General features: G+C 28.9%; 1 protein-coding gene across 1 annotated transcript; it reads left to right on the top strand.

Annotated features, from left to right (window-relative positions):
* Window positions 1-648: 648 nt before the first annotated feature.
* LOC123294594 (solute carrier family 15 member 1-like) lies at window positions 649-11,607 on the top strand. The gene is made up of 12 exons (XM_044875676.1): window positions 649-718; window positions 4,655-4,859; window positions 5,841-5,899; window positions 6,396-6,474; window positions 6,543-6,774; window positions 7,018-7,295; window positions 7,378-7,460; window positions 8,488-8,907; window positions 9,974-10,329; window positions 10,748-10,964; window positions 11,142-11,378; window positions 11,449-11,607. The coding sequence occupies exons 2-12, from the start codon at window positions 4,757-4,759 to the stop codon at window positions 11,599-11,601; spliced, it is 2,217 nt and encodes a 738-aa protein (XP_044731611.1). The 5' UTR covers window positions 649-718; window positions 4,655-4,756; the 3' UTR covers window positions 11,602-11,607.
* The last annotated feature ends 1,715 nt before the right edge of the window (window positions 11,608-13,322 follow it).

Here is a 13,322-nt window from a genome sequence, read left to right on the forward strand (position 1 = left end):
CCAAATCTCACTCCAATATTTCAATATAAATTTTGCATTAGACAACAAACAACACGATACGATATATTTTTCAATAAAAAAAAAAGAAATTATGACCTCACTTTTTTAATTAAAATATTCTCAATACCACATAATATTAAAAATTTTGTATACCAACCCATAATAATAATTACAAACTTTATCGCTAATAAACCAGTTTATACAAATTAAAAATATAAATTAATATAAAAATTTGTTTTCCCTTAACAATCGTATTTATTTATTATATATGTCTTGAATTAAACTAATTCATATTTATTTTATTAATATTAATTGTGTTTTTACCATACTTATTAATTAACTGTATTTGTTTTGTAAAACTTAATTAATTTCAATTAAATTGTTTCTTTTAATTTAAAAGAAACAATTTTAACTGTTTGTGGCAGCTTTGGTGAGTTCATATAATATCCTTACATTGTTAATAAACTCATTTGTTTATTATTGTCAGAGACTCTCTGATATCTATATAGATATAGAATATAGATACGTATTTATTACATTTTTCAATAATGATTCAGTAAATTTATTTTTGTGTTAAAACATATTTTTCTTTGTTAAAAAACTTTTCGTATGCATCGAACAAATTTACGTTTAAAATTTTCTTTAAATTTAAGTGCTTTAAAAATTTGTGTATAGTGTTTGTATAGTGAATTTAGTGCCTTCACTGAATAGTTTACCTGTAAGTATATTTTAATAATGAAATCGATTTATTTCTTCTATTCTTTTATCACTTATAGTTGGTTTACTCTTAAAGTCTAAATGGAAATAAAATAAATAAATACAATATTTGAGACTAATCGAATATTATAAGGTCTGGTTCATTATAGTTTACAGCAAATTTCAAATTATTAATTATACAATTACATATTAATCGTTCAAAATCAAACTGCAGATTTTAAGTGCCGTAACTGTGTATTATAATAGTAATAATAATAACGGGGTTGAACCTCCGATTCTAAGCCTATCCTCCACATCATTATTTATTTTAAACTACATTCGAATATATATATACAATATATTAAATTTATGATGTGGGTGGAGTCGATTACTTCGTCCTTATCAAAGCGACGACAGTGTGACCAATTTACCGCCCCATTAATTATAATTAAGCAGACTGCCGCTGCCTGGAACCCACAACCCCCCAATTCCAAGTAATTGAACAGGTACACGTGATTATGCCTTTACTCGCTCGGCTACTAAGCCAGTCGTAACTGTTTATAGATATATCTTCCAAACTTGACAAATTCTAGATAGGTCCCATTTGTAGACTATATTTTGTACATAGAACTTCTTTATATTCAGCTGGTTCATGGTTCGAATTTGCCTAATTATGCGGAGTTTTCCGATTTTTGTCTTTTAGAATTTAATTTTTTTCCACGGGCTTGATATATTTGTAGATCTTGCTATTAGTAGAATTACTCATTCTTCTCAATATATTCGTTCGTGATTAGGTGAATAGAATTTCGAATCGCCTGTGTATTTTGAGACTCCCAGAGCTTGTTGTAATCCAATTAGACGTAGGTTTTCAGAATAGTAACCTAATTATATTTTACCTTATTATTTGGACTATTATCTAATTTCAAAAGATTTTAAATTAGTCTTTAAATTTTCAAATAATATTATCTTATGATTTTAGCATCGCGCATAAATTGGTGAATAATTTATTATAACAAGTGCTAGTTCTCGAAATTTTCATCACGTGCTGGACTTCTTGCTTTTTTATAAATCGATAAGTGATGCGTGATAAATTATACACAATTTTTAATTTATTCGGATTACATACAATTTTATATATTTTTTTCGCGTAAACTTTTTAAAATGTGATTAAATTCTTTAATACATTTACATTCGTAAATTTGTTTTCATCTTAAGTACGTACGTCTTAAATTCTCTTACACATATTTATAAAGAATTTAAATATGTGTAATCCTGATTGAACATCATTACCTGTATCTCTATCAATATTGAAGTTCGAATCAAATTTTATGACACCTTGTTCAAATATAATTATCCAGCGTGATCTGGTTTAATCTGGTTCTTTAGTGCAAGGTAGTCAGACATCACATTCACGTGTTTGTTAGAATGTTAGAATTTATTAACATTGAACCTTTCCATTGTTATTTTGATTGATTTTCCTACTTGTGGTAGGCTAGTCAAGGAATGTAAGTAAGAATTAATTTTTTTTTTCATATATTCTACTCTTTTTTATTCATTTATTGCTGATACACATTGTACTTTAATACTTGTTATAGCTATTATCCAATATATTCATGTAAAAGTCCTGGGTTTATAATAATTAGCAGTTCGCAAATAGACAAAAATATATGAAGATATCAGAAAAATTGACCGTTAAGCTTATACTTCATATTTTTCTGTGTTTGTATTATGTCATTGTTGTCAATATGCTGTGAACTCATTTCTCGAGATTTTGCACCTTTTTTCTTTTTTTAAATCAAATGATTTTTTGCAAAAAAGTAAATAATGTTTTCTATTTTTCTGCTGTTATTGGCAAAATTAAAACCTTTGGTTTACGTAAAAATAGTGTTCTTAGGATCGTCAAATTCCTTTATATAATCGCTTCAGAACTATATTCCTTATGTAAAGGGCAAAGAAATGATAGACGAATCTTGGAAGCTTTCATGCTTTGCAATTTACTGCATTTATGTTTGCAGTTTTCAAGCACTGTTTTACTGTGCTAGTCTATGGATCTCAAGTTTCAACACTAACTACAAAAAAGGACTATAAAAAACTTCCCTCATACCAGCTTGCGAAAGAACGAGCCATGCTGAGTATTAAAAGGTCGCAAAAAATTCCTTCAACATAAGAAATGAGAGCAAAATAAAAATGCTTACAACGTTTAAATTTGCAGTTTTGAAAAAGACTATAAAAAACTTCGCTCATGCCAGCATGCGAAAAAGCGAGACATGCTTAATATTAAAAGGTCGATAAAACCCCTTTTTGATAAAAATAAGAATTAAGAGCAAAATAAAAAAATATATCGAGGCTGGAGAATACGAGCTGGACTAATAAAACGATTACACGGACACCCTATAATTGCAGAAGAAAAAGGAGACGCCAGATAAATCGCTGGAGAGATGAAATTGTTAAATGTAAAGAATGTCTGAGAATTCGTAAGGCAAAAAATAGGGAAATTGGAAGCTGTTAGGGGAGGCCTTTACCCAACCAGTGGGCTGAATTAGGCTTATTATTATTATTATTATATATATATATATAAGGCTTGTTAATCTAATAAAAGAAATTTTTATAGCGAATAAATTCTAAAAATATTAATTTTCAACAATTAATATGAATACTGTTTATATTTTAGTAAATTCCAATTAACGGGGCGTATTTATTTAAAATTAAATGCATTAAATTTTTACATCTATATATATACTACTAAATGATTCATTTGGAGGTACTGTGGTGCTAAACTACATTTTCATAATGATTAGACAGTCCAAAAATTCAGACGTATTTCAACTGTACCTAACATTCTCCAACACTTTGGTCTTAATATGATCTTTTTATTCAATATAAATGACTGATTACATTCGGCGTTATGATGAGTCTCATTTCTGTTGTAATCCCCAATTTAAGTCTAGTACATAATTCTCATGATGATCAAAGTATTAGTTTAATATTTATTTGCTCGATTTGGACATTTCGTTTTCTATCGATTTCTAAGTTATAGGACTAGGAGTCTATGAAACTATTTCACGATAGTCGAACTTGTCTCTAAGTATGCTAAATCTGCATTTGTCTTTGTTGTTCTGTTTGTGTAATCACACCATCTTAACAATTCCAAATTCTTGCTCGATTTTAACATTTCGTTTTCTATCGATTTCTAAATTATAGAAATTGGAGCCTATGAGACTATTTCACGGTATTCGGACTCGTCTCTAAGACATGCGAATCTTCTTTTTATATATCGATTCAAAAGCGTTCATTTTATGACGATCTAACGATTGGTTTAATATCTTCCATTGTTCTCTGTTTGTTGTGCGTGAAATGCACGTTACTGGTAGCAATTCTTGCACGACTAAGACGAGTTTTGTTTCTTTCTATATCTGTTTTTTTTTTTTTTTAATGTTTAAACACTACCTTTATCTTTCAAGGTCAAATTTTTATATTCATCAACAACAAAAGATGCAGGGTGAAATGAGTTTAAACATTAATCACTACGTGTGTATAGAGGTCGTATGATTCGTTTCACATTTTCAAAAGTTTTATAGTAGTCACACTCCATTTATAAATAAAATTTACCTTCGAGAGCATACAAATACTCAGAATTCAGTTCTTTCTTATCAATTTACAGTGGTAAATATATAATACAGTTATAAAAACTGCGTATAAAAAACATCATCAGTAGATACCATATTAACGAATCGTTTTACGCACTCAAGTAACCTTGATAGTTAAAATATTATTTATTGTTAAAACGTGTGTTTAAAAAATACGGTCAAGTGTAAAATAAATCTTTACATGGTCGTTTAAATTTATAAATTCACAATAAAGAGTTCGGTTTGAAGTCATATGGTTTTGTTTATTTACATTCACGTTTTGACGCTTAAATATTTTGATATTGAATATGCTTTGTTTATATTTTTTCCAGATAATTCCAGTTATTTCTAGACTTAAGTTTATAAGCAGTAATGTAAATATTAACAATCAGTGTGTTTTTGTGGTAAATTCCAAATTTTGTGGAAAATAAAATATGGAGAATAAACAAGAATCAAAATTATTACCTGCTGAAGAAGCATTAATACCAAAAGTTGTTCCAGAAAAAAATAATAGTGTAGCACTTTCCAAAAGCAAAGGTAAGGAGTACAATGAAGGATGAAAACCCTTTGTTGCATTGAAAATAATTAATGTAAACTAACCTTGAATTCTAAAACTTAAATGTTGTGTTTTTTTACAAATCTACAATTTTATGACAAGTTGAAAAGGTCAAGTCAGTATTATTTGACTTTTACATTCGGTTTGAGAAAGATGTAAACATAATTTATACAACAAAAAATGACAAACAAAATTTTGGAAAAACGTACTCACATAAAATTAACATTTGATTTGTTTACTACATTCTAAATAATTAGACATTCGACAAACATGCGCAAAATTAATTTATTTCGGCGCCAATTTTTTTAAAAATGTTTTGCATACGCAAATTAATATCTAGGGAGGAAATGCGTTTTTCCGATATTATTTAATCAGACTCACAGAGTTATATTATTTCTGAATGTACATAGCTCCGTTAAAATAAAGTATATTGAAATAAAATACTTAGCAAAATTAAAAACTTTCCAACTTTTGATCTCTGTTATCAATTTTTTTTTTTAATCTTCTTTAAAATGCCTTTATCGAAGTCAATAACCTTCTACAATTCTACATCGTTTATCATTACGTAATTGGCATTGACATTTGTAAAAAAAAAATTGAGTACACATTAAATATTTACAAATTTTAAAAATTATTAGGTGTAATAAAATATATTAAGTTTGTAAAATATTTCGACGAGATTAGCAATTTCCACTTGAATTTAATCTAGAATAAAATAGGTACTCATAATGTATGCCAAAGATCTCTTGACCTAAATTTTTCAAAATGATTTTATTTATGCTACTCGTATTATTTGTTAAGTTTATCAAAATCAGTGCGGAAACTTCTAAACAAATATGGTCGGTAAACTTTGCGCTAATTTCAAGGTTTCTGACTTGGAAATGACCTTACTGTTTATCAAAATGAATTTTGGTTTATCATTACTTTTTCAAAATACAATGTAATCATGATTTTATTTTCAGATGCCAAAAAAGAAACGCAAATATTACCTAAAAATGATTCGGAAAAACAGTTAGAAGAGGTAAGTAGGTATATAAATTCTCAAATAATTGAGGAACTCAATTTTTAAGAACTTTTGTACAAAATGAGGTCAAAAATAACATGTGAAATTTTTTTTACTAAAGCCCTTTCTTCTCCAACGATCTCGGCTCTTGGGTAGGATGATAATATGTGGCCAATCGATTCAATCTCCCTCCCTTTTTGCTTTCTTGAGGCTTCATCTTCATTTCAAAAACTGGCAGCAATTTTAAATCTTGCTTTTCTGGCATTATTTTTGTTTCAACATATTTTCAGCATGCTCAATCCAATTGCCATTTTGTGCAGATTGTTCTCCATTCGAATTTCCCCTGTTCTCTTCTACAACTTCTCGTTGAAGACAAGTTGTGGACACCAGTTCGTAATTTATCAAACAAATGTTGTTGAATAACCACAGACAAGAACAGTGAACTTAATGCACTATCTGCCCGAGTATTTTTTGTGGATTACTTATTATTTATTTATTTTTTTTTAAATTTCAGCCAGTAAACTATCCAAAATCAGTATTTTTTATTCTTCCATTTACAATATCCGAAAGATATTCATTCCATGCGATTCGAAGTAAGTTAGAATTTTTCTCCATAGCTCAATATCGATTAAGATTCATTTTGTACAATTCATTTTTTCAGCACTTTTGACCATCTACTTATGTGATAAATTTGGAATGGACAATGATGGTGCTACAACTATTTTTCATTCATTCACAATGTTCGCGTATTTTTTCCCAATATTTGGTGCCATGATTGCGGATAGTTGGCTTGGAAAATTCAAGACAATATTTTTTAGTTCTCTCATTTATATAGTAGGAGTATTAACGGTTTCGACAGGGAGTCTACCAGTATTATTTAATGTTCAATCTAGGTAAGTAGCAACCAGTATTTTTACATTTACTGTATTGGATTTTAACGCTAAGATATCAGCGCCACGAGTATCAAAATGCTTTACTATATATGCTTTACTATACATTTTAATGTGCTGTGCTATATTTGGCGTTCTGACAAAAGTTCTTTTTTCTATCACTAGATAGAGTCTTAGCATTAAAATCCAATACTCGACGACGAGACCATTCGAGCGAAATATTAAACTAACAAAATTTTTTTGCAGTTTAATCGTCACAATAATAGGATTATTATTAGTGGCAATGGGTACAGGCGGTATTGTACCATGTATATCGGCATTTGGTGGCGACCAATTTATCGTACCACAACAAGAGCGACAACTTGTTGAATTCTTTTCAATATTTTTTGTATTTGTAAATATTGGTGTACTGGTATCACGTTTTATATCACCAGTATTGCGTGGTGATGTACATTGTTTTGGGGAAGATAGTTGTTATACATTAGCGTTTTCTGTACCAGCAATTCTTATGGGTATATCATCTGGTAAGTCCTAATATCTAGATGTTAATAGGGTGTAAGCATGTTTAAATCAATTTTGTTCAATAGTGTTATTGTTTGTTTTCAGTGTTTTATTTGTTTGCACGAAATAGATATATTATCAAACAACCGCAAGGAAATATGGTTGTTCAAGTATTCAAATGTATTAAGGTTAGTAAATTTTATTTTAAATTCTAAGCAAAATATATTAGAGTTAGTTAATCGATAAGAGAGTGAGTCAGATTTTTTATAAATATGAATTTTTTTCAATTGCACTAAAAATAAATGTTTGCACTTGTTGGTTGTTTCAAAAGTAGGCGCCCCCCGTAATAAGAATCTAGCAATAATATATTTACGTATCTTCACTACTTCTACTTGCTCTATTTTGATCTTCTTCAGTTTTCCAATTGATCAAATTTCTTAAAAACGAAAATTTATTGTAAGAACTTCTGAACGCTTCTCCTTCTCGTTTCTTTTGAAGTTCAACCACAAGTCTGTCTATAATTTCCATGATATACAGTCACTCTGAATATTTAGCGATCAGATAATGAAGAAGTAATATCTTTGGCAGATTAATCTGCTCTGAGCGTTCTCTTCCGCCTCTTTATGTCCCTTTTATAATCTTTAACTATTGAGAGTTCCAAGGCTTGCTGTTCATATTTATTAAAATTTTCCCTTTCTGCAGAAATTGTGTGAATTAGACTGTCAACCATTTGTTCATGTGAACCAAAATCAAACCCGTGAACACGATCATGAAAGTAGTTTCTAGTCGTTATAGGTATTTTATTCTGGCTTGAAATCTATTGTAAATATCTTACATATTTGTTAACTATTTTATATTAATTAATTTTAATTTTTTTTGTTTAAAATGTCTAATTTGCCATGTGGATAACCTGCCTCTGATTAACCCATGTGGGAGGTACGCTATTTGTGGGTTTATACCACAGTTTAAATTCAGAAGAATTCCCAATGAAATGAAATTAATTAATTTTCATTGATTGCAATAATAATTGTTAACTCTGTTTCACACAAAATATAAGAAACATTTAATAATAGTAAATATATCAAGAAGTAATAGCCGGTCATGAATCCAATATAGATTAAATTGTTCAAATTGTTAGACAGGGATCAAAATTAGATTAAAAAAATCGCTAATGTTTTCATCAATATGTTTTTCTAATAACAATTTTTGTTATAGTATGCAATATCACGTAAAAAGTTAATGAAAAAGTACAAACGTAAAAATCATTGGTTGGATTATGCCGATGATAAATACGACAAACCATTTATTGATGGTGTAAAAACAGTGTTACAAGTTCTAGTATTATATATACCGTTACCAATATTTTGGGCATTATTCGATCAAGAAGGTTCACGTTGGACTTTACAAGCAAAACAAATGAATGGACAAATTGGTAGTTTTACAATAAAACCAGATCAAATGCAAACATTAAATCCACTATTCTGTTTAATTCTAATTCCATTATTTGATAAAGTTATTTATCCAGCATTTGCGAAATATAATTTATTGAAACGTCCATTAAAACGAATCTTTTTTGGTGGATTATTAGCGGCATGTGCGTTTATTATTTCTGGTACTGTGGAAATTGCATTACAGGTAAGTTTTTTATATTTTTTATTTCAAATATATTACTGATAGAAAATAATTGTTTTTGGTTTCAAATTAAAGAGTTTAAAACAATGAAAGGTTGATTATCGAAGTGGAATGCTTCGTTGTAATCTATGTGTTTTCTATACTATTAATTTGAATATACATGGTGTCTTTTTAAGTTGACATATACTTCAAACTTGATAAATATAATCGAGAAAAATGCTTCAAACGAAAAATGTTAGTTTCAAAGGCACACATCTTATACCGGCATCGAATTCGATCTAACTTTTCCGGTTCAATTAAAACCTCTCGTTGATTCATAACTAACAAACATTAGATGAAAATGAATTTTATAAACCGAATATTTTAGAGAGTAATATGATAGCAAAAATCTAGCTTTTTGTGCGTTTGTTCATTTAATTTCAACAAAAATTCTCTTTATAGACAAACAAACTACTTTTATTGTGTCTAGATTTTGTAGAAACAATAATACAAAATTACAATTTTGATACGAAAAAACAGGTAAAACTTGTCAGTCTGTTTTTGCCTAAACTGTAAAAATGTTTTGAACAAAAAATATTACTTTTTTTAATCAATAACATCTTTCTAATTTAAAGTCTTCATCTATCGATTACCAGTTATAAGTAGAATGAGCTTTTTATTGAGCTTGAAAACTTAAGGTCAAGCTTAAGATGTGCGCCCACACATCCAAGGAATAATAAATTTATTTAAAAACATTGAATATAGCATAATAAGAGGAATGTTTTGGTCCCGGGACAATAAAAAGTCTAAAATAAAATAAATAATTTAAAAAAAAACAAAAAAAAAAACGGCTGTGTTAAACAAAATCTGAAAAGAAAGAAAAAAGCCCGATGTTTATATAGCGACTTTAACAGTCGAGGCTCATTAATATCTAGACCGGCTCAAATCTTCCCAATGATGGGCACCGACTGTTAAAGTCGCTATATAAAATACTGGATTTGTTTCTTTATTTTCAAATTTTATTTAACATAGTCGGGTTTTTCATTTTTTAAATTATTTTCTGAAGTAATATCGTTAATTTATTTTTCAGAGAACCTACAATAAATTACCAGGAGATGGTTTAAGTGAATTACGAATTTACAATGGATACGATTGCCCATTAAATGTGTCCTTCCATAAAAATGGAACTAATATTATTATAAATAATTTAGATTCATACGTTTTAAAAGATATTCAATATTCAAGACATACATGGCGTAATAAAATACCATATAGTGTGGAATGTGATTGTTGCGGAAAATTTGAAAATGAACACAATTTTAAAACATTTAATGAAGATCAATCGTCGTTCTTCTTTAAACAAGGTGCGGAAAATGATACTTCAGAAATGGTTTATTTCCATGATAATACCGATGAAGCAAAAGCACATGGAATGCCACAATTAAGGTTGGTCTATAGTTTGTTTTTCAATCCCTGGTGGAAAAAATATTTGAAGAATGAAGAATAAGTCTTAATAAGTCTTAAAAACTCTGAAAAAGTCTTAGGAACTTTGAATAACTCCGAATTTCTCAAAGTTTTTGGTCTGTCTAATTCAGAGTTATACAGACTAATTAAGTCTGAATTAGACAGTTCAAAAACGTTAAGAAATTCAGAGTTCCTAAGACTTTTTCAGAGTTTCTAAGACTTATTATGACTTATTCTTTCTTCAAATATTTTTTCCACCAGGGATCTTTGACAATTTTAAATTATTTAGAAGGATTTAAGTCATTAGGACTCTCGCACAGTACGCGAGTTAAGTAGTTTCAAAATCCTATCTTTTTAGATTTAATTAATTTTTTAAAAACCTCCGACTATTTTGTTTCAGAGTTCTTGTAAATTCACTAGAAGATTACGATATTCAAATTCGTAAACACCATGATACTTTACATAAGTTTAATTCAAAAAATTTCGATAATCAGCATGTATTTCTACCAGATCAATACGAATTATATATAAATGAGGAAAAAGTCAAAGATTTAGATCTGATACTTGGCGAAGTGTATACATTAATCATTGATCCAGACGAAGAATCCGGCGCCTTTGTAAGTGTAGTTTTATTTATGTTTTCTAAATGTCCAACTTCTTTACTAGACTTGTAATTCCATTTTAAACTCTTTTTTTTTCTTCCAAATCTTATCCTTTCTTTAGTCTAGGTACTAGGTAAACTAAGGATTTTAAGTTAAGTATACAAATATTTAATATAAAAAATACTTTTTAAGGCAATGAATATGGTAAAAGAAGATAAACCAGAAACACTACATATGTTATGGTTATTACCGCAATATTTGGTTATGGCTGTTGGTGAAGTAATGTTCTCTGTAACTGGTTTAGAATTTTCATATTCACAAGCTCCAGCCAGTATGAAATCTGTATTACAAGCTTTCTGGTTACTCACAACGGCGTTTGGTAATATGATTGTTGTTATCATAGCTGGTGTTAAAATTTCTGAGTCTCAAGTAAGTAAAAATATTTACAAAATGAACACGAAAATGAAATTTTTAAACATTATATCCTTTTCTTTTGCAGTCGATTGAATTTTTCTTCTTTGCTGCATTAATGTTTTTGACAATGATTATTTTCTTTATATTATCACGATCGTTTAAGTATGCTGATAAAGAAAAGAAACAAAATGTTGTTAATGAGTATCAATCATGGATGGAACTTTCACAAATGAAATAAATACAAAAACGCAATTCAATAAAATTAATATTTGTACATTTTTTTTAATAAAATTTTTAAATCGAAATTCTTCTCACATGTTTTTATTTTTGAACAAACAAAATGACCAAATCTTATTTGAATTTTTTATTGTGAATAATTTAGATTTTGTCAACCATTAGGCCAAAGAGGAAAGCTTTTCCAACCATCTCCACTTTATGAATCTTTCGTACCACTTTCAATCTTGCCCATTCGGCTCCTATTTCTAATGGAAGTGTAAATCTGATTTTCCGATGCACAGGGTATAAAAGAACCCGTTAGAATATTCGAAACCATTGAATTCATTACGATCACTCAATTAGGTAAAATCTTCATGATAATCTCAACTGTGATACTTGACATCTACACTAACTTTGATGACATGTTAGAGATATCATTTTGATCGTATTTTATCTCTAAAAAGCGTAATGACTGACCGATTCTGGGCTCGTCTGGTTTAACCCTATGTGATTTTTCTAATGTTATCTGACTGTGATTTAAACCCTAATAAAATACGGTAAGCAATCTCCAATGTCACGGTCGCTATGCTTGAAACAGTGAACATTAATTTCCAAAATTGAATGCATAATGTCAGTGGAATTCGATTAGCATTAATATCTGTATTTTCAAGTAAAACGACCGCCAGATTATGCAGTTACAAAATTCCTTAAAAAAATTAACACCGTAATTGTGTACAGAACTTGCTTGTCGTTACACTCAATGTAAGCAATAGAAAAACATAGTGTTATTATAACATTATAATAGCTTTAGCCTTTTCTAGTTTCTACCTACTTACAAAATTTTCTGTTTTATTTAAAGTTGTCGGGCTGTTTGAACTAGTACGGTGAATGTTCATTTTTTTGCGGTAACTGATATTTCATATCATAGTCCCTTGATCACAACAAACACAGTTTTTGGGCCTCTTGCGGGGCTAAATTTTGAATTATTTTATTTTAAAATTGTGATTTTTAACACAGTACATTATGGAAGAACTCACAATAGTTGTTAATTGTATACAAATTTACCGGTTATTGAGCTTCTAAAAGTTTTTATCATAAAGAAAATTTATCACACTCTGTTTATTGGTTTTGACGCTTTTACGATATTTATAGAGCATTTTATTACAATTACGTCGTAAAATTGCCTAGTTTACGATATTTTTAGACCATTTTATTACATTTACAAATTGCCTAGTTGACTACACAACAGTCAGACTAATAATAATTATACCATTTATATGAAATATACCAAGGTATACTAAGTTTAGTGCCAAGTTTATAACGCTTAAAAATATTGATACTAGGAACAAAATTTTGGTATAGGTGTTCATAAAATCACCTGATTAGTCCATTTCCGGTAGTCTGTCTGTCTGTCGTCTGTCCGTCTATCATCACGATTACTCGAAAGTGAAAAGAGATATCAAGCTGAAATTTTTATGGCGTGTTTAGGACGTAAAAAGTGAGGTCGACTTCGTAAATGAGCAACATAGGTCAATTGGGTCTTGAGTCCGTAGGATCTTGTAAACCGTTAGTGATAGAACAAAAGTTTAAATGTAAAAAATGTTCCTTATAAAAAAATAAACAACTTTTGTTTGAAACATTTTTTCGTAAATATCACATTTTACTCGTGAGAGCGCAAATAGTATAGTATGTATTAAATGGGAATATCTGGTATATATGTGTTACATGTATGTATATGTAATG

Source organism: Chrysoperla carnea, chromosome 3 (genome assembly GCF_905475395.1).
Source record: "Chrysoperla carnea chromosome 3, inChrCarn1.1, whole genome shotgun sequence".
Taxonomy (NCBI): domain Eukaryota; kingdom Metazoa; phylum Arthropoda; class Insecta; order Neuroptera; family Chrysopidae; genus Chrysoperla; species Chrysoperla carnea.

Coding starts and splice junctions, on each gene's coding strand:
- LOC123294594 (XM_044875676.1), top strand. CDS start 4,757: ATGGAGAATAAACAAGAATCAAAATTATTACCTGCTGAAGAAGCATTA. Junction 8,908..9,973: donor CTGTGGAAATTGCATTACAG/GTAAGTTTTTTA, acceptor TTTATTTTTCAG/AGAACCTACAATAAATTACC. Junction 10,330..10,747: donor CATGGAATGCCACAATTAAG/GTTGGTCTATAG, acceptor ATTTTGTTTCAG/AGTTCTTGTAAATTCACTAG.